General features: G+C 49.8%; 1 protein-coding gene across 1 annotated transcript; it reads right to left on the minus strand.

Moving 5' to 3' along the window:
• Positions 1–15,119: 15,119 nt before the first annotated feature.
• Positions 15,120–20,067, minus strand: Tmem247 (transmembrane protein 247). Its single transcript, NM_001277885.1, has 3 exons — positions 19,835–20,067; positions 18,913–19,239; positions 15,120–15,301 (listed from the first exon to the last, which is right to left on the minus strand). Coding segments are annotated over exons 1-3 (626 nt in total). The 5' UTR covers positions 19,952–20,067.
• Between the last annotated feature and the right edge of the window lie 792 nt (positions 20,068–20,859).

A 20,859-nucleotide genomic window follows, 5' to 3' on the forward strand; every position in this document is an offset into this window, starting at 1 on the left:
TTTGCACATGTGTGCATGTGTGTCGTGTGTGAGTGCCTGTGTGTGTGCGCGTATATATGCATGTGTGTATGTATGTGTGCCCTAATTCAGGTTGCTTGAATGAGTAGGGGTGGGAGTGGGTTGGCATGGGTAGGAGTGAGGGGTGAGGGTGGGTCGGCATGGGAAGGGGTGAGGGGTGAGGGTGGGTTGGCATGGGTAGGAGTGAGGGGTGAGGGGTGAGGGGTGAGGGTGGGTCGGCATGGGAAGGGGTGAGGGGTGGGAGTGGGTCGGCATGGGCAGGGGTGAGGGGTGAGGGTGGGTCGGCATGGGAAGGGGTGAGGGGTGGGAGTGGGTCGGCATGGGCAGGGGTGAGGGGTGAGGGTGGGTTGGCATGGGAAGGGGTGAGGGGTGAGGGTGGGTTGGCATGGGAAGGGGTGAGGGGTGAGGGTGGGTTGGCATGGGCAGGGGTGAGGGGTGAGGGTGGGTTGGCATGGGAAGGGGTGAGGGTGGGTTGGCATGGGCAGGGGTGAGGGGTGAGGGTGGGTTGGCATGGGTAGGGGTGAGGGGTAAGGGTGGATTGGCCTGAGTAGGATAAGGGAGGCCTCCCGGAGCTGTTGGGTAGTGTGTGAAGCCTTGTTCTTAGAGATTTCTATTGAGCTTCTGTCAGTTTGACGCTGTTGTTTTATCTTGAAAGGGCAAAGTGAAGAAAGTCAAACTGGCATGGGCTCCTTAGCTCAGCTCATGGACCTCCTCTCAGTCTGTGCCTCACCTTCCCAAACCTTTGGGCTCAGCTGAGACCTAGCTGAGAGAAATCATTAAACTTCAAGGTTTCAGGCGACTCTGCGGTTGTTTTCTGTTTAGCCTGCAGCAAGGGCTCTATGAACTGTGTTTTTGAAATCTGTAATCACAGCCTGGGAAACCTCACACCCTGATTCACTGGGAAGGCAAGCTGAGAGAGATTCTTCTCTCAAATGTAGCATTTTTAAAGGATCTCAGCTCCTTACTTTTGTAGAGGCCCTGCAGAAGCTTGCAAATGGAGTATCACAAAAACAGACATTTAAATGCAGACACAAAGTGGACGGACACATGGCCCAGTGTTCTAGCCTCTTGTCCTGGTGAATCATACTTCATAATGACCTGACAGGTCAAGTTTAAATTTAGGATCTGCATGCTCCTCAGATGGCTTCCTACGAGTGTGGTAGCGGTGTGGAGAGCTGCCTTGCCTGGCCTCAGTCCTCCTCAGCGGCCCTCACTCCCCACAGGTGGCTCTTCCAGCACCAGCTCTACCTCCAGTTTTGAGCTTGCTACATTCTGCCCACATGGGGGATGGGGAAGATCTGAGAAACAGGTTCCAGGCCTTTGAGGTGGGAAACTCCATGGTTTTATGTACCCCAGGGAATGGTCCAGAAAGAGAAAGCATGGTTGGATGTGTCGCCTGGGTGAGGTCTTTCCTGGGAGAAAGACTGAGGCTGGAGTCATTGTCAGTGTTAAAATCATGTCTCTGTTGCTTGTGACTGGGTCAGTATACAGTGGTGGCATCTCCATGGTGTCTCCTAGGGCTTTCTGAGGCTCACCCTACCACACAGACTGGGAACCTTAGCTTGCCTTTCTTCTTTGGGGAACAGCTTTATTAAGAGACTATTCATCTAACACATTTCACCCATTTAAAGTGTACAATTCGGATGCCTTTAGTTTATTCGTAGAGCTGTATAGCCAATCACCACCACAATCAGTTTCAGAGCATTTCAAGACCCCATGGGAAACCCTGCACTCTTTGGCTGTCACCCATAATTCCCCTGTTCCTATAATCTTAGGCAACGACAAATGCTTTCCTCAGCTCCAGCGGTTCCTACTCTGATGTCTCACAGACACAGAATTGTGTCAGGGTTCATCATAAATGTTCTCAGGACCCATCCATGCTGGAGCAGGATTAAGCACTTTGTTTCTCCTCATTGTGGAATAATGTATGGATGACCCACATTTTACTACCTACCTACCACGGGCATTTAGGACACTGTATCAGCAGCATCAGCTGTCCCCTGGATTGTGCAGTGGACTTGCCTTCCCAGCCAGGCCCGCTGGGATTCTCTGGGTACCATGATCAATGCCCTCTACCTTACCTCGCCAGTGCAGTGGGTCCGATAGTTCTTCCTTGCAGAAGGGCACATGCTCTCCCGGGTACTCCAGGAACTCTCCTTGTGGCTTGGAAATTCCCTTGTTTGGGTTCATCTCCACCTCTTTCTCCACAGACTGGGAGGCTGGGAAGAGACTCAGTGTTGTAGCAGAACCTGGGTGGTACCACATAAAGAGAGCTTCTGCCCTTGTACAACTTAGAGTTCCTTGTTACAGAGGACGGAAATGCAGTTCAACCCAAAACCTGGAAAAGTGGAGCGCTCAGGGATGTCTCTTACTTCTGGTGGATCTAGAGCTCAACTATTTCACCAAGGACTCACATTTCTCCTCTCCCTCCCGTTCCTGTCCCCTCCCCCTCCCCCTCCCCCCCTCCCCCTCTCTCCCCCTTTCCTCTTCCCCCTCTTTTCTTCCTTTTCTCTTCTCCCCTCCCCCTCCTCTTCTCCCTCTCTCTCTCTCCCTCTCTTGTTTCCTCTTTCAGTATCTTCCTATCCCCAGGTTTTGCTTTTCTTTACGTTGGCTTCATTCTCAGCTTTCCTAAGGCAAAACAAGATGGCTACCAGGCCTTCTGAACATTCCTTCCCTCAGCTTAGTATCCAGTCAGAAAGTGAGAGGGGACTATGGCCGCTGCCCAGCAGTCCTCCTCGGTTTCCTCTATACATATTTATTCAGTCTGTGGCCCCAGCTCATGAATAATGCCGTGTGTGTGTGTGTGTGTGTGTGTGTGTGTGTGTGTGTGTGTGTGTGTGTGCATGTGTGGGGAAAGGGAGGGGGGTTCCCTCCTCATTTAAGCTTATCTGGAAATGCCCTCAAAGACACACTCAGAGGTGTGTCCCCTAGGAAGTCCAGATCCAATCCTGTTGGTAGTGAAGATTAGTAACTATCTCTAAACCACTCCAGCCGCCATACTCTCTCCTCCTCGGTGGACCGTATCTTTTGAAATCTAAGCTGAAAGGTATCTTCTCTTCAGCGACTCCTATCCCTTGGTCACAAATGCAAGAAAGGCAGCTAACAGGAGTCAGCTCACCTGAACTTCACGGGGTAGGGGTGGGTGGGGGAGGGAGTCTGACAAAAGAAAGTCAGAGGGAATACATTTGAATAAACATATAGTCACTGTGTTGGTTTGTATGCGGCCTAGGGAGTGGCACTATTAGGAGATGTGGCCTTGTTGGAGGAAGTGTCACTGTTGGGGTGGGCTTTGAGATCCTCCTCCTAGCCACGTGGGATCCAGTCTTCTCCTGTCTGCCTTTGGATCAAGATGTACAACTTTCGGCTCCTCCAACCCCACATCTGCCTGGGCACTGCCATGCTCCCACCTTGATGAGAATGGACTGAACCTCTGAACCTGTAAGCCAGCCCCAATTAAATGTCCTTTATAAGAGTGGCCTTGGTCATGGTGTCTGCTCACAGCAATGGAAACCCTAACAAAGACAGTGGCTGTCACTGCCACCCTAAGCAATGCCCTGTCTGGAGTCCACCCACTAGTGTCTTACACATTCAGAATTCACGAGATGACACCGAGGTCCTTGCACACAACAATTATCACCTTCTGAGAGCCTAGAAATGGATTAGTGAGACGTTAAGCCTTCTAATGAAGATGTATAATTGAACAGGAGGGAAGCCTCAGGAGTCCATAAAATGCTGCTCTCACAGTGGACTCTCGGGCTTCATGGCCGAACAGTGCTGGCTGGGTACACTCTGAATCCAAGCGGTTTTTTGGAGACCCAGAGATTCACTAAGATTCACTAAGTATGTGCCCACTCATCCACGTTTAACGTGTTCTTGACGTAATTTCACAGTAACTGACTTACGCTGAGGAAGAGCAGATTCAGGGGGCCACAACAAAGGCAGTAGCAGTAGCAAATGCAGTCCTTCCTCCAGACATCCCCCCCCTTCTCCTTCCCCCTTCCTTGCTTCCTTCATTACCATGGCAACTAATGATGCTCCTCCTCTCCAGCTTTCTCCTGTGGGTCCCCAGACCCCACCTGTCTTTGTCTTACAAACTTCAAAGAGCAGTCCTCAGCCTCTCCCAGTCACAGCCAGGGTCCCCTCTTTACCCACCTCTAACACTTTCTCCCACCTCATTTCCCTTCTCCCAGGCCTCCAAACTGAGCCTTCTTTAATCTTGATCTAGGCTTTAGTTAAATTCCCATCTATAAGAAGTTGTATGAAAATTAGATTTTTGCCACTCTAACCTGATTTGAAATGCATTAGGAGATCTGCCTCTCGGAACACCTCAAGGTGAGGTGACTGCTGCTCTCAGCTTAATCTCTGTTAGGGGCTGAATCACATTCTATTTCTGTACCAGGAGTGCCTGTGTTCGAAGAAATCCACCTGTGTGTCTCTGAGGGAAACAGAGACTACCCTGAAAGAAACAGTGTCTCAGATTCAGGGATTCTGAGCTGCTGGCCCCAAAGACTTCTGTCAGGGGCACAGAGCGACCAAGGACAATGGAACCAGCATTTGAAAGCCAGCAGGTTCTCAGATGAAAGTTCTGGTTGCCCTGGGCCGGGCATGGTGTATGCATCTCCACACAGTGAAGGGGCAGGTAGGAGAGGAGCAGGGCTGCCTGCTTCGTGCCCTCACTGGCACTTTGTTTCCTGAGCTACAACACTTTACAAGCTCCTCTCCTCACCTGACACACCTGGGTTCCCTGGCACCCACATGTCTGAGTGTGTACCCTAACTGTTCTGGGGTGTGTGTGTGTGTATTTGGTGTGCTGTGTTTCTGTGGTATATGTGTGTGGTGTGTGGTACTATGATGTGTGTATGTGTGGTAAGTATTTGATATGTGTGGTGTATTTGAGATGTTCATGTGATATATGTATGTGTGATGTGTATCTGGTGTGTTCGTGTATGGTACTGTGTGATATGGGTGATATGTGTGTGTAGTCTGTGTAGTGTGTATGTGGTCTATGTGTAGTAGTGTGTGAAATGCATGATATATGTGAGGGATGTATGTGTTATACGTATGCTGTGTTTTGTGTATAAATGGGGATTTTATAACGCATGTGTGGGTACTTGTGTGAAATGTGTGGCGTTTTGTGGTATGTGTACTTGGAGAGTATGTGTGGTAGTATGTGGGTGGTATATGTGTAGTGTGTATAGTGTATGCTTGAGCAGTGTGTAATATGTGTGGTGATGTGTGTGTTCTGTATGTATGTGTATTTAGTATGTAGTAGTGTATGTTATATATAGCGTATAAGTAAGGTAATATGTGGCATGTGCAGTGTAAGTAGTATGTAAAATGCATAGTGCATGTGACATGTGTATATGATATGCACATGTATGATATATGTGTGTATAGTATGCCTGTGTGGTATAAGGGATATATGTGTTTATGTGTACTGTGTATATGAAATGTTTGTGTGTTAATGTATATATGTCTATATGTGTATGGTAGCGTGCAACAGAGTGTGGTCTGTATAAGTGTATGTGTTATGTATGCATGTGTGTAGTATGTGTATTGAGTAGAATGTATGTGTGATGTATGCCTGTATGTTTAGGTTATGTGTGTATGTAGCCTATGCCTGTATATTTGATGTGTGTGTGGTATGTCTATACATATGGTGTATGTAGTACATGTGGATATGTGAGTGTATGTCTGTGATATGTTTTTGCCTCTCTACTGCTGTGATTATAAGCATGTGTCATCACGTCTGGATTTTTTGTTACTGTGCTGGGGCCTGAACTCAGGTCCTTGTACTTGCAAGGCAAGGATTCTATGCTGACTGAACTGTACCTCTGACCCCTGGAGTCAGGGCTTTTAAAGATGTAATTAAGATGAGTCCTCAGTGCTGTGTGAATGGCGCCCTTACTGTGATTTCCTCCAGGTTGGCCCTGGCCATCCCATTAAGGCACTGAAGGACACACTGAAGCTTTCTGTGATGCCAGGCTGTGAGCATACTGTGAGCAGGAAGGCAGGAGGCTCATAAGACCTTCAGGAGACCTTCTGGAGGCTCTGCTCCTCTCTAGATTACCTAAGAATCAAGGGGTTGACTGAAGTGGGATGTCTCAAGGGTTTACCTTCCTATAAATCACCCAGGGGTCTTCTGAGGGCTACATAGCTGACTTTGGGGCACCCATGTATCTGCAAGCCGTCCTAATAAATTCACTAATCACCAGGCCGAACTTCAGTGGAATTCTTCTTTGGTCTCCAGTATCTGGGATGGTCAGACATCTCCGTGTTCCCAGAAAGAGTCACGCATGAGGATATGCTGGACACACAGGCTGTGTCCAAACACAGAAAAGTCATCTGTATGCCAAGGAGGCTTCTAATCTCCAGAACTGGATGAAGCTCCTGCTTAAGCTATCTGTGCTTTGGCAGTGGTGATCCGAACAGCCTAAGTCTAGGTGACCACAGGGTGATCGATCTGTCCAGGGAATGCACGGGACAGAGCAAATGTACTGAAAGAATTTGGACAAGACGCCCCCTCGCAAGCCGCCAGCACACTGTCTGTGAGCTCCTGGGCCCTTTCTCAGACCCCCCTTGCCCTCTTTTGTTCTTTCCCCCTGTGGAATTGCTGATGGGCCCAGCAGCTGGCTGGGATGTTCAACCTCACTGTTTATTGTCCTGGCGACTCCAGGAGCCAATGCTGCAGCAGACTTCCTCAGAGAGGAGCTGCCCCGGGTGAGGGAGGACTGTGGGGGTGGAGGAACTCCCCTACTTCTCCCTGCTTCTGCCAGGTTCTCTGGCTCTGCACTTTCAGCAGGACTTCCTGGTGGCTGCTGTCCAAGGCCTGCCTTCTGTCCCAGGACTGAACAAAGACCCCTTTGATGAGAAGTGTGAGTTGAAGTGACCATCTGTCCTCTGAGGCGCAGGAGGACAAGAAGTGTAGCTTTCTTCTACCGGGACTTTCTAAGCCTGAGGAGGAGTAAGGTGAATAGGAGGCAGGAGGGAGAGGAGAGGTGCGCCCAAGTTCTTGAGTTCTCAGTAAGCCCTCTGATGAGGAGTGGCCATGGCCTGCAATGTGACAAGTTCAGTAAAAGATCCCTCCTGTAGACCAGCGTCTGCTCCTAGAGCTGAGACCTGCATGTAATGGTTTGCCTTGGACATAAGACTCAGAACCCACCCCACCTCCTCCAAGCTGGTTGCACTCCAGTGCACAGGGCCCAGCTTCCTCCCTGCCTGAGGGATGGGATCTAAGAGACAGTATGAAACCTGGACCCCAGAGACATCTTCATTCACTGCCAGGCTGGCTTTGTGGGCCCAGCACACGATGGTACCTGTGCTCTTCTGTCAGCACCAGGAAGTCCAATAGTTGTCCCACATGTGGGTGTGGGCATGGTGTGGGCATGGGTGTCAGAGGACAACCTCAGGTGCTGGCCATTTGGTGGTTTTTCTTTTTCCCTTCCTTTCCTCCCTCCCTCCCTTCTTTTCTCCTTCCCTCCCTTCTTTCCTCCCTCCTTCCCTCCCTCTCTATTTTTTTTGAGACAGGGTCTTTCACTAGCTGACTGACCAGACCTCTCCCCACCCCCTTACCCTACTCCTACCCGGGTGAGCCTTGCTTTTTTACAGGGGTTCTAACGAGTGAGCTCACTTTACCTACTGAACTGTCTCCACAACCCTTGTGTTGGTTTTGAATAAGAGACCCTGTGTGCTATCCTTTCACACCGAGCTCACAAATTCTGGAGCCCTGTTCTCCCCACCTTCCTCAGGTCCCTGTTCTTCCCACCCCCCTCAGGTCTTTTTTTTTTTTTTTTTTTTTTTGGTTCTTTTTTTTCGGAGCTGGGGACCGAACCCAGGGCCTTGCGCTTCCTAGGCAAGCGCTCTACCACTGAGCTAAATCCCCAGCCCCCCTCCCCCTCAGGTCTTAAATTCAGGTTAACACATTTCACCTGCTCAGTTCTGCTCACAGCCCAGCCGAGGGGCTGCCGTCTCTACTGGGCCACTGTGGGGGCAATAAGACCTTTGATGTCACCTCACCATTTTGCTTCTGAGGGACAAAAGCGATCTCCTCCTGACCATCACCACATACACACACACACACACACACACCACACGCACACACACACACACACGCACACACACACACCACACACACACACGCACACACGCACACCACACGCACACACACACCACACACACACGCACACACGCACACACACACACACACGCACACACACACACCACACACACATACACACACACACAAACGCGCACACACGCACACGCACACACACACGCACACACACACACCACACGCACACACACACACCACACGCACACACACACACCACACGCACACACACACACACGCACACACACACCACACGCACACACACACCACACGCACACACACCACACACACACACGCACACACATACACACACACACGCACACACACACACCACACGCACACACACACACGCACACACATACACACACACGCACACACACACACCACACGCACACACACACACGCACACACACACACCACACGCACACACACGCACACACACACACGCACACACACACACGCACACACACCACACACACATACACACACACACAAACGCGCACACACGCACACACACACGCACACACACACACCACACGCACACACACACCACACGCACACACACACACCACACACACACGCACACACACACACCACACGCACACACACACCACACGCACACACACACACACCACACGCACACACACACACACCACACGCACACACACACACACCACACGCACACACACCACACGCACACACACACACCACACGCACACACACACACACGCACACACACACACCACACGCACACACACACACCACACGCACACACACCACACACACACACGCACACACATACACACACACACGCACACACACACACCACACGCACACACACACACGCACACACATACACACACACGCACACACACACACCACACGCACACACACACACCACACGCACACACACACACCACACACACACGCACACACACACCACACGCACACACACACACACACCACATGCACACACACACACACCACACGCACACACACACACACACCACACGCACACACACACGCACACACACACACCACACGCACACACACGCACACACACACGGTATGAGAAACTTGCAAGTCAGAGCTAATCCCCTACTTCAGTCTTAGATCCCACAAAGCTTAGGAAATATTGGTGATGAACCCACAGCTGTGTCCCTCTGTCTAATTAGGTGTAAATAAGCCACACTTTAAATTATATAAGGGGGCTTGGCCAAAACAGCCTCAAAACGTGGGATTCCTAGCTGCTTTCCTGGGCCCCCTGGAACAATCCCATCTTTTAATCATGCCTAGCCTTCCTGAAGGAACAGCAGCAAGCTCTTAATAACAAACGGAGCAAGAGCCCCCAGAGCCACACACAGGAGACATAAAGACAGGAGAGGCAGACACAGGCCTGGGGGAGTCCAGAACTTTCTTGTGTTTCCTGGGGTGCTGGTTGAAATTAATTGGGTCCTCAGAAACCCATAGCAAGGACTGGTCAAAAGGCAGAGGGAGGAGGGACAGATGGTGGTGCCCTGTGGCCATGCTACACTCCGGCTAGCATCTGCCCATGCCAGGTATCAATGGAGTCTCCCACAACACTTCTAGGACCCACACTCAGGCCCCCTTCTTGCCTCATTTTCTATCGTTGTCCTTTTATCCCTCTGGGAAATCCTCCAGGTCAAGAACAGGGTCTACAGTCAGTGGATGGAGCCCCAGCACGGGCAGCAAGCGCCTAGCTGGGGTGGGACCTATCACAAGTTCCTGACTCGGGGCTGGGATAGAACCCAGGGAGCCTCATCTGTATGGTACTTCCTCAGCTCCACTGAAAGTCACCTCTAGACACAACCTTGGGTCAACTGAGCCAGATGCTATGTTAATTAATTCATTATATTAATTAAGAAGCCTTTATTTTTCTCACTGAGTTTCTAGGTAATCTCCATGTCACTTCAATGATGCCCGAGAAGATTAAAGGGCTTGTAGTCACTTGTTCAACAGAGGTGACAACAGAAAAAGATGAGGGAAGTGGCCTTTAGAACTATGCCTGCTGCCCTTCCCCTTCAGCAAATGACAGTAGTCTCTTAGCTCTAGCTTATCGTGGACTTGGGTTGGCAATCTATGATATTCTATTTGGAGGGAGGCAAACTGTGTCTTTCCTCTCATCTGCCTACTTGGAATGCTGCTAGGGCTTTGCTTATTTGGACTAAAGCAGGGCATACCTTGGTGATGAGCTCCTTTTATGGGGCAATCTTTAGCAGCTGGGTATAGGACCATGGTGTAGAACTGCTGGCCAGCCGGCAGTGGGGTGTGTTCTGTTGGGATCTGAGATCAGGAAGAGACTCTAGCCTTGAACACGTCTTGCAGTTTTGGAGGTCTGACACTGATCTGCATACCCTTCTAAGTCCCCAGGCAGGGCCGCTGCCCTGGTGGTAAATGTCGGGTCAGATCTAGGCATGCATGCATCTGGATGAAGCCATGAACTTTCTACTCCTCTATGCGGTTGTGGCCTGGTGTACTCTTCCTCAGGTGGACATAGCATGGGGCTAGGACCAGATCGACTGCTGCCATGCTCTACCTGCATGTCTCAACTAACCAAGGCTCTGACTCAGTAATTCAGGCCTTCTAAAGCAGGAATGGTAGACAACTAGTTCTTATTCCATTACTAACCCTTGCCCTTGTCCTATCAGGCTGCAAAAGTGCTCAGGTAAAAACTGTGACATGACAAGATGGTGCAGAGGTTCCTCTGTCTTGTATTCTTGCTAAGGCCACTCTTCAATTTTAACCAGAATTTGATCCCCTTGATGGAGAATCCCATTGAAAATTATCCAACCCTATTCTAGGAGCCCAAGGTCAAGATCCCCTGCTAGTTTATCTTAACTTCTGTTAAGCTTTCTGTCCATGTAAAACTCTCCTTTCAACTAACTGCTTGTCCTAGCTTCTGTTAAACTGCTTGCTTGGGCAAACCTTTCCTCTGTAGCTGCTGACTGAGGTACTAGAACATGGGTTTTGCCTTTAAAAAGACCATTGGTCTAAATGCTCTGGGCCACACTTGGGTTTCTGAAGGCCTGGGTATAGTTCCAGCTAGCTGGAACAAAGACTTTCAAATACCTATGAAATGTGTGTAGTAGGTTGACCCAATGTTGCTTGTATTGTGATGCTAATTTGAGCCCCCCAAACTGGTTGCTCCAGAGACTAGAAATGAGAAAGTCCTCACATAAGCAATATCTAAATGACCCTGACCCCAGTTTATTGTGATTGGTGAATAAAGATGGCAGCAGCTAATAGCTGAGCAGGAGAGACATAGGAGGGATTTAGGTTTCCCAGGCTTGGGGTCAGAGAACCACGAGGAGAGGAAGGTGAATGGAAGAGGGAGAAGCTGCCATGGGTTAGGAGTCAAGAAGGCATAGCCCTGTGGGCTGGCCAATCAGAGTTAAGAACATCCCAGATGAAACATAGTAGGTAGTGATAATGAAAGACCCCCAGATTTTGGAGAGACTCTCGCTCCAGTCACGGGTTGGGGTACCCCCAGGAAACACGAGTAGCCGGTCTTGATGTAATCAGCAAGAGGCAGTTTTATTTACGAGATCTCGGGCTGACACATATCCCACACAGGAGATTGAGTCAAGCCCTGAGCCTCTCTAGGCAGGAGCTTATATAGGGAAGGGTTTCGTGTGGATACACATAATTGGCTAATACAAAGGGTGCACAGTTACTTTTGGCATGGAGTTACATCAACAAAGCATACATGTAATCTAGCATCTCAGCAATGTGGGCAGGGCAACTCATCTCACTGCAGCAGGGAGTGAAGGAAGGGGAGGGGGTGGCTCCAGATGGCCAGTGTCCTTGGAGCCCTATCTCAAATTCTTTTAGGCATAGCCAGACTTTGTTCATGACTAACTTTTAGAAATTTTAACCCTTCAATAACTCGAGGTCATCCATAGGAAAATAGATTCTAGCAGCCGAGAGTGAGATACCTGTCCAGCTATTGTACTGTTGAAGGCTTATGGCAAATCTAAAGCTTTTATGTGTTCTTTCATAAAGAACGGCAGGGTAGAAACCCTGGGCAGGGTTTAAATCATTTCTACAACAATGTGTCTGAGTAGTCATATATGGTGGGATCCCTGTAGCAAAACCTTACCACCTCAGAAGCCTGGTAGCTAGCTGGACGCAATCTTATGATAGTATTTGACCAATGAGATATAATCAGAAATCTCTGGTTGTGGCTTCTTGGGAAATATTTTTGTTGTTGTTGTTGGTGGTGGTTTTTTAAAAAAGATTTTGAGACAAGTTCTATGTCTCCCAGGATGGCCTTGAACTCACAGAACTCTGCCTGCCTCTGCCTCCTGAGTGCTGGTATCGAAGCCCCACGACGAGTTTGGAAAGCCTTCAAAGGGCAGTGCTTCCTCCCCACCTGTTCTCAGCCTGGGGATTGGTGCCTGGAGCTGTGGTAGCCATGAGAGAATTAGACTGTAGCCACAGGATGTAAATGAAAGCTGTTGCCACGGGGATGGTGGGCAGCCCCAAGCCAGAGCCCTCTGTCATTTCACAGAAAGTTTCAGCCCTTGGGCTGACCACCTGGAACTTCCTGGTTTGTACAAACAGACCTTGGTTAAGTTAAGCTGCAGTGCCTGGTGCTTTTTTCTTCTTTCACACTCTGATCTCTAAAACAAGGTGTCTAGACTAGAAATGGGAAGAGGGGTCAAGGTGAGCATGGTTTCCAGACTTCTGGGAGGGGTGGGGGAGAGGAAGCTTCTCTCTCACCTCTTTTGTGCATTAGACTTCTTCATAAGCATCAGGGCTCCCAGTTTCATAAAGGATCAAGGTCGTATTCTGACACCAGCGTAAGACCATGACACTGGGCTGGAGCCAGTCGTGCAGCCTGTCCGCCGTTACGGCACTCCTTTGAGCAAAAACACTCCATAACTTCTACCTCTGCACTGACCCCTGTATAAGACTTCCCTCTTCCTTCTCACTTACCTGCCCAGGTTTCCTAAACCACCAGGGGCCGCTTTTCAAGAAGCCTTCACTGGCTCTAACCAACTGCCCTGCCTGAAGATAACTTACAGCGACCATGTGTGTTAAAGCTGCCTCACCCGGCGGGACTGTTGGAACCTGGGATCCTCAACTTAGAGTTAGGTCCTAACTCCTGCCTTTAGATGCTTTAGACGCCAGATCTGGGCAGTGGGAAAGAGAGTTTGCACCTGTAACCCAGGGTGTGCCATGCTAATTCAAGGACTTCAGAGAGCTCATCTTTCTCTTTGGAAACCAAAAGCATTTAGGTCCAGTGTTGCTAGACAACAGGAGTGACAGGGTGGCCTTGACATTTCGTTTTTAACCCAGTGCCCACCTCTGTCTGAGACAGGGGAATAGATGGGCCTGTGACAATTTGCTCCCCTAGTCTTTGCCTTGGTCTCATGCCAGGAACCCGAATCAAATAAACGATCCTGAGAACTGACCCACAGCAAGCATTTCCACCGATGAAACTTTAATGAGAAATGCCAGTGTCACCATTTGCAAGTTATAAGTGCCTATCACACACAGCCTTAAGTGGGGATGGATGCATTGAACTGGTTGGAAGATGAGAGGTCACTGTGGACACAAATGGCAGGCTGATATGTCCTGACAGTGTGGTCCCAAGACGGTCTTCTGTTTCACTGAGCGTCACAGAACCCAGCCGAGCCCATGACTGGAGAGGAAGGTCGGTATGAACTCACCAAAAGCTTTACCCCCTCGTGTGACTCTCAGGGCCAGCACTGACTGCTGTCACTGCTTGGGCAGGTGGAAACAGAGCAGTTGACAGTCTGTAGAGAGGTGCATTGGGGAAGGGTGGGACCAGCAAGAGGGAGCTGAAGGAGCTGAACTCCTTTTTGTGTAAAAATTTCGCTCCTGGGCTCTGGGTTGAGCCTCCTTTGTTTACTTGCAGCCTAGTGACTATCCCAGTACAGGAAATTGTTTTCTACGATCTTTGTTAAGTCTGTGTGTTTGTATCTCCGCCCCCCTCCCCACCCTTTATCCCATCCCCTAATCCCACCACACTGCCCTCCACCTGCCCTCACCTGAGACCAGGTTTCTTTGCATAGCCTTGGCTCTTTAGCCAGGCTGGCTTCCAACACAGAGATCCAGCTGCTCTGGGATTAAAGGCTGTCGTCACCACTGCCCGACTTGTAGCTACATTTTTAATAGTCTTGTGTGCTTGGTGTGTGTGTGTGTGTGTGTGTGTGTTGTACTGAGTTGCGTGTGTCTGGTGTCTTTTCGTCCCCATTTTTTCCAGTAAAGTAGCAGTGATGACTTCCTCCAGGCTCCATTACTTACAGTCTCCGCCGAGTTGAAGACCCTCCTCTGCTCTGTATTTGGCTATATTTCTTTCTTGCCTTGCCAAGGCTCTGGCTGCCCTGACTTGTGGCCCTGCAGCCCCTCACTCTAGGGGATTGCTCCTTACACCGGTGGTGATATTGGGCCTACCTGGATAACCCAGCCTCCCTTTCCACGTCACGGTTCTTGAGCATGGCTCAGCCTTGTAACTGTAGTGGCAGGAATGAAGACATTCTAAACTAAGAGGTACGCGTAGCTCCTCCCTTCGGCCATCAGACTCCTGAAACAACAGACTACAAGGAACTGGAGGTCGCCCTAAGACTCTCACACCTGGAGGAGAAAGCGGAAACCCAGGCCCAGTGCAGGAGAACTTGTCTCCCGAAGGAGATTTCATACAATTTTCAGACCTTGCAGGAGAACCTAGCTAAGCCTGATGACGGCAGGGCCACACCTAGACTCTTTGTTGTGTATACCCCTGGCTCTCTATGGGAATCTACCCTTTGCATCAGGACCCAGAGTCGTCCCTCTTTCAGGTGTTAGCCACGCTGAACACAGCTCCACTCTCTGCTTTTCACTGTTGTCGCACGTGTCGGCAGCTGGCAACTGTGCCATCAGGCCAGGGTGTGACGGGAGGGGAGGAGTTCGGTGGCGCACGGATGGAGTTGCGAGCGGTGGAAGAGGCAACGGCACTTGGAAGTAGGACCACAAGGTTTTAATCAAACACAGCAAGATGGCCGCGAGGCAGAACAGGTAGTGCTTGGAGAAGAGAAAGAAGACCATCTCCTTGGCAACGTAGATGATGTGAATGAAGATGAAGCAGTAGAGGAACATGGCGAATTGGTTCTGGGGGAGCAAGAGGTCCTGGAGGCCTCCTGAGAACTGTGGGAAAGAAGGGAGGACAGCTGACAACAGCACAGCTGGATTCAGCCGCGCCCTGACTCTGGAGGCCACCTCTCGCAAGTCACTGTGTAGTGAGACCTCCCTCCCAAGACCACGAGGAAGGAGAAAATAAAGAGAAATATTTCTGGCAAGGTCACCAGTGCACAGAGGGATCTCATTCATTTTCTCTCTTGAGCTTGCATTCTCCCTCGTGACCCTAGGCCACCACTGCGGCCCTTTCTCTGTCTTGTCTTGCCCTGGGGCTTACCCGTGTAAGCAAGTTTTCAAGGATCCCAAGGTCCCAGATCTGGACTCTGGGTCTTAGAAACATTCTTTGGATATTGTTTCCTGATAGGTTAGTTTTCTAGACAGTGGCACTCTGAGGGGACACGCCTTGAACAAGTCTCAAGACTCCCTCGTCCTGGCGTATGTCATATGGTTAGCCTGTAGCCCTCCACCCCTGGGTGGAGGCTCTTTCCTGGGGCAGGTGGCTAGAGTTATGGGCTCCCAGACCTCAGAGGGCACTGGGATTTTGGACAGGTCTGATTGTGAGATGCTCTTTTCTGAGGTCAATAACTGGGCTCAAAGTGACCCTATTTTAACTGTTATCAGTGTGTGAGGTAAAAGCTGATATAAACGTTTTGGTCTGAACTGAAGAATTTGGCATGGTGTCTGCTCTACAATATTTCTTTTAGAATGTCTTATTTTTAACAGCTAAATAGCAAGGACTAAGATGCTCCAAACTAGTGAGAAATACTCGTTTAGATATATTCAGTATAGTTAAATTTACCCATCCATCATCCATCCATCCATCCATCCATCCATCCATCCTTCCTTCCTCTCTCCCCCCTTTCCCTCCAACCTCTAAGAGAAAGAGATGTGTGGAAGGCTCCATAATCAAGCCAAGCCCCCAGTGTCACCCCTGTTTTAGTGAATGAACCACAAATAAAACACGTTGTAAACTATTCCCAAGGGCGCAGGCCTTGAGTACATCCTGGCTGAAAACAGATACAGGAAATGAGAAGGCAACTCTGTCAAGAAACAACGCTAAAGGGGAGGAAGTGATTCCAGCCATGTGGCCTCTAAGGTGAAGGCAGGGAAGACACGCAGTGGAGGGCCCGAGGGAGCAGTCCAGTGTCCTCCACACGGGGCAGACAGAGCAGTCTGTGGTCAGGGCTCTGTGTTGACTTCCGCCACACTCTGCAGCCTGCATGCTGTTAGCCTAAACAAGGAAAGGAGAGAGTCATGGTGTGTGTGTGTGTGTGTGTGTGTGTGTATAGTGTGTATGGTGTGTGTCGGGGGAGTATGGGGTTGTGTGTGTGTGTGTGTGTGTGTGTGTGTGTGTGTGTATGGTGTGCGTTATATCAACACGCACACATAAATACATTTGTAGACTTTCTCAAAACCCTTCTCATGGTGTATCTTTAAAAAGACAGAGGATTTAATGCTAAGGACTTTCCTCTCATTCAGCACGAACAAATATTTTTCAAATTAAAAAGAGATGGTTAGGACATGTGGACCTTAACAATAATACTGGGATCATTAATTTTTCCTGTCAATCTGACAGGACCTAGAATCACTTAGGAGACAATCCTTTAGACATGCCTATGAGGTTATCTGGGTTTGGCCAGGTTGCCTGAGATGGACGGACCCCCGCCCCCACCTGTGGAGGGGGCCATCAGGTGGGTCGGAGTTCTGGACTGAGTTCTCTGGTGTCCATTACAGAAGCAGTGTGTCAGCCTGCTGCTCCTGCTGCTACATAACCGTTCCCTGAAACTGTGGGCCAAACAAATTCTTCCTTAAGCTGTTTGTCAGGGAACCCGTCGCAGCAACCAGACAGACTGATACAAATACCATGCCTGATTTAAATAGTTCATGGCTCAAATTTTGTAGCAGTTTTTAACCCTGGGACACTGGGAAAAATCTAAGTTGTTCAAGAATTGGAAAGTATCAGGGAATGTGGGAGTGTTCTAGAGAAAGGCAAAGGTTTTCTAGATATTAGAAGAGGGGAAATGTATTTCAAATGTCCCCATTCAGTAGGCTTGGTCTGGCCCAGTAGCATCGTTTAATGTATACGTAAGCAGGTATCTGTGTTCTTCTTATAAAAACATAATTAGTAAGCCAGCATGAGTTCACTGAGGACAGACCCTGACAAACAAACCTAACTTCTCTGACCAGCCATGAGACAAATGATTCAGCTAATGTGATGCCTTATTCTGGGAAGCCTCCTGACACAGCGCAGGACCGGTTTCTTAGGCAAGCGGCAGAACTGTGAGCAGGAGAAGGTCTATGAGCGCGGTGCTGACGCGTGGAGCCTCGGATACCCCGCAGTGAGGGGTCCTGCGGTGGGATTTACTTTAGGTCACACACGTCCTTCTCAACAGGTCTAGCTTAGATCATGACAAGCTTCTGAGAATCGAGGGTGACTCAGAGCTGGGAAGCAGAGCTAATCCATCACATCCCAAGAAGAGCGAGAAGTGATGAATGGACTCGGCTGCATTCGGGTCAAGAAGTGAACGGTATGAGTTCATAAAAATGGTAATAGCTAACAATTACCGAGCACTTACCTAATGTGCAAAGCAGTCCTGTGCGCTCTCCCACTTGTCCTTTACGATGACCCCACGAGGCAGACTCTGCCTTAGCGATGAGCAAGCCAAAGCTCGAGGGGGATTAGCAACATGCTCAAGGTTAAGTGGTTTAAAAAAAACCAAACGTAGAGCCATAGTTTTTACCCAGCACCTATGACTTTAGAGAGCAGGAGGCACTACTTTTAAGTGATGACGTCTTTCATCACAGGGTGTTTGCAATGGTCTGGCCCGAGTGTTAAGCATCTCAGGTGGCGTCCCATCTCAATTTTTCTTTTGAAACAAGGTCCCACGTAGCCGGGCTAGCCTCAAACTCACTATGTCACCTTGAACTGATCCTTCTGCCTCTATGCATGGTTTATCTGGTGCTGGAGAACGAACCCAGGGCTTCATGCATGCTAGCTAAGTACTCTGTCAACTGAGCTAGACCCCACCCCTCAGCCGAGCACTCTTGTTCCCACTTAGGGTTGAGCATATATTTCTTGTGAAAAGAACTTTGCTTTGGTTGGTTATAAGGCAGTGTGTTCAACAGAGAAAGCTTAGTCCCAAAAGGGAGGTGGTATTTCTATTGTCACTTAGTGGTCAGATGACAGGAACTGCTAGCGCATCTTAAGAGAAACGAAAGTGTTGGGCAGGGGCTGGAGAGATGGCTCAGCGGTTAAGCGCGCTGGCTGATCTTCCAGAGGTCCCGAGATCAATTCCCAGCAACCACACGGTGGCTCACAACCATCTACAATGAGCTCTGGTGCCCTCTTCTGGCACGCAGGCATACATGCAGGTGGAACACTGTATAGATGGTAAATAAATCTTTTTTAAAAGTGGCGGGAAATCTGTCATGGTCTGAATATTGAACATGGAGAGGCCATCAAAGGGGATTCTGGGAAGAGGATGTGGTTTCAGGATATTTCCTACCCTCAACTCTCTTTATAGGTCTCTTTAAAGGCAGCCACGTGGTGCTCGCCACCTCTCGGCCAGACCTGGCATACCCAAGCCGGCATAGCCGCAGCCCAGAGCCCGCTCCGCTACCTGGCGAGGCAAAGCCTGCTGCTGCTGCTGTAGCTGCTCCATCACCTCCTCGTGCTGCCGCTGCCGCTCGTTCTCCTGGTGCAGGTACTTGAGGCGCGTCAGTTCAAACTCCATGCGCACCTTCTCCAGCTCCATCGCGTTGTGGTGTTCTGTCTCCAGGGGCAGGGGCAGCTCGGTGGGTTCCAGACTAGGTCCATCGCCAGCCTGACCCTTGGTGGTAGGGCCAGACTTCGGAGACAGTGACTTAGGGGGCCCTGGGCAATCTCTGTCCTCAGAGATTCCATTCTCTTCCAGGGTAGGCAGTTCTAGTTTGGGGGGTTCTGCATCCTGGGATGGGGAAGAAGGAGTGGGGTGATGGTGTGGGGTTCCCGACAACGACGCCCTCTGCTCCGAGCTTCAGGAGCCTGGGGTGTGTTGCAAAGACTGCCTAGATGGGGTGTCTGCTAGAAGTGCACACACAGACGCTAGAGCAGGAGAAGGCATATGACCCTAAAGTTGTGAGGCACTGGTGAGTGAGGTGGGTGTCTGATCAGGTAGTGGCTCTTTATCACGGCACAGATCACTTTCCCATTCCCCACATTTTACCTGTCAACAACAGGTCTTTCAGAGTGAGAAAGAAGCCCAGGGCCTGCGTTAAAAGAACCAACCAGTGTGTGTCTATGGATGTGTGTGTGTGTGTGTGTGTGTGTGTGTGTGTGTGTGTGTGTGTGTCCTGTCCACAGAGAGACAGTTTTCCGGAAGCCTCACAATCCTGTAAAGAGTCGCTGGTTCCTTGGCAGCTGAGGACAGTTATAGGGATGGGACACTGTTCTTTTTGGCTAACAGATCACCTAGCACATACTTGTAGACTCTAAGGCTTATAGCCCCCGACTCCCAACCCCCCGAAGAATGGCCAGGGCAAATCACCAGAGGCTCCTCTTACCAAAGAAGCCTTCAGCTTCCCCTCAGGCATGCTGTCAGCAGGTGCCACCTTGGAGAGGGTGGGGCAGCTTTCTCCTGCCCCTCGGGCTTCCATCACCTCCCTGTCCTCCCTGTCCATCCAGGTAACCACAGTGCTGCCAACCTGGGCCAGAGGACATCTTTGAGACAATAACATTTGGCTTCACCAGGTTCTGACTGCCATCACAATCCCCTTCCTCACAATCGCCACATTCCAGTTGCCAGGGCACTGTTGGTAGAGGCTGTGGCACTTCTGAGGAGTCTTGGTGAGAACAGAAGGTGAAGGGACAGCAGTGCAGTTCAGCCAGTGTGGTCGTCTACTGACAAGTGTGATCGTCTACTGACAAGTGTGATAACTTGAATTTAATCCCCGAGACCTATACGGTAGAAAAAGAGAACTGATTCCCCATATGTATGCTGTGGTGTATGTGTGTACTACATACTTCCAAAGAATTATATGTAATGAAAATAAAAATAGATTAATAAAAACTCAGGGAAGGTTGGGCTTTTTTACCCATGGGGGCTGCTGTGAGAACCAGAATGCCTCCTAATGGTGCCGGAAGCCAGCACCCTTGGGGTCTGCTCTAAATAGAGTTTATATTGGGATGAGTTTGTTTCCTCCTCTCCCAGTCCTAAGATGAAGTCCTAACCACAGTGCTGCAGAATGTAAGTTTATTTAGAGGTGGGATCTTCATGGCAATTACTACCTTGAAATGATGTCATCATGGCAGTCCTAATGCAATGATGTCATCACGGCAGTCCTAATGCAATGATGTCATCACGGCAGTCCTGATCCAATGATGTCATCACGGCAGTCCTGATCCAATGATGTCATCACAGCAGTCCTGATCCAATGATGTCATCACAGCAGTCCTGATCCAATGATGTCATCACAGCAGTCCTGATCCAATGATGTCATCACAGCAGTCCTGATCCAATGATGTCATCACAGCAGTCCTGATCCAATGTCACGAATGTCTTTAGCAGAGAACAGTGAAGAGTCCAGAG

This window comes from Rattus norvegicus, chromosome 6, assembly GCF_036323735.1.
Source record: "Rattus norvegicus strain BN/NHsdMcwi chromosome 6, GRCr8, whole genome shotgun sequence".
Lineage (NCBI taxonomy): Eukaryota > Metazoa > Chordata > Mammalia > Rodentia > Muridae > Rattus > Rattus norvegicus.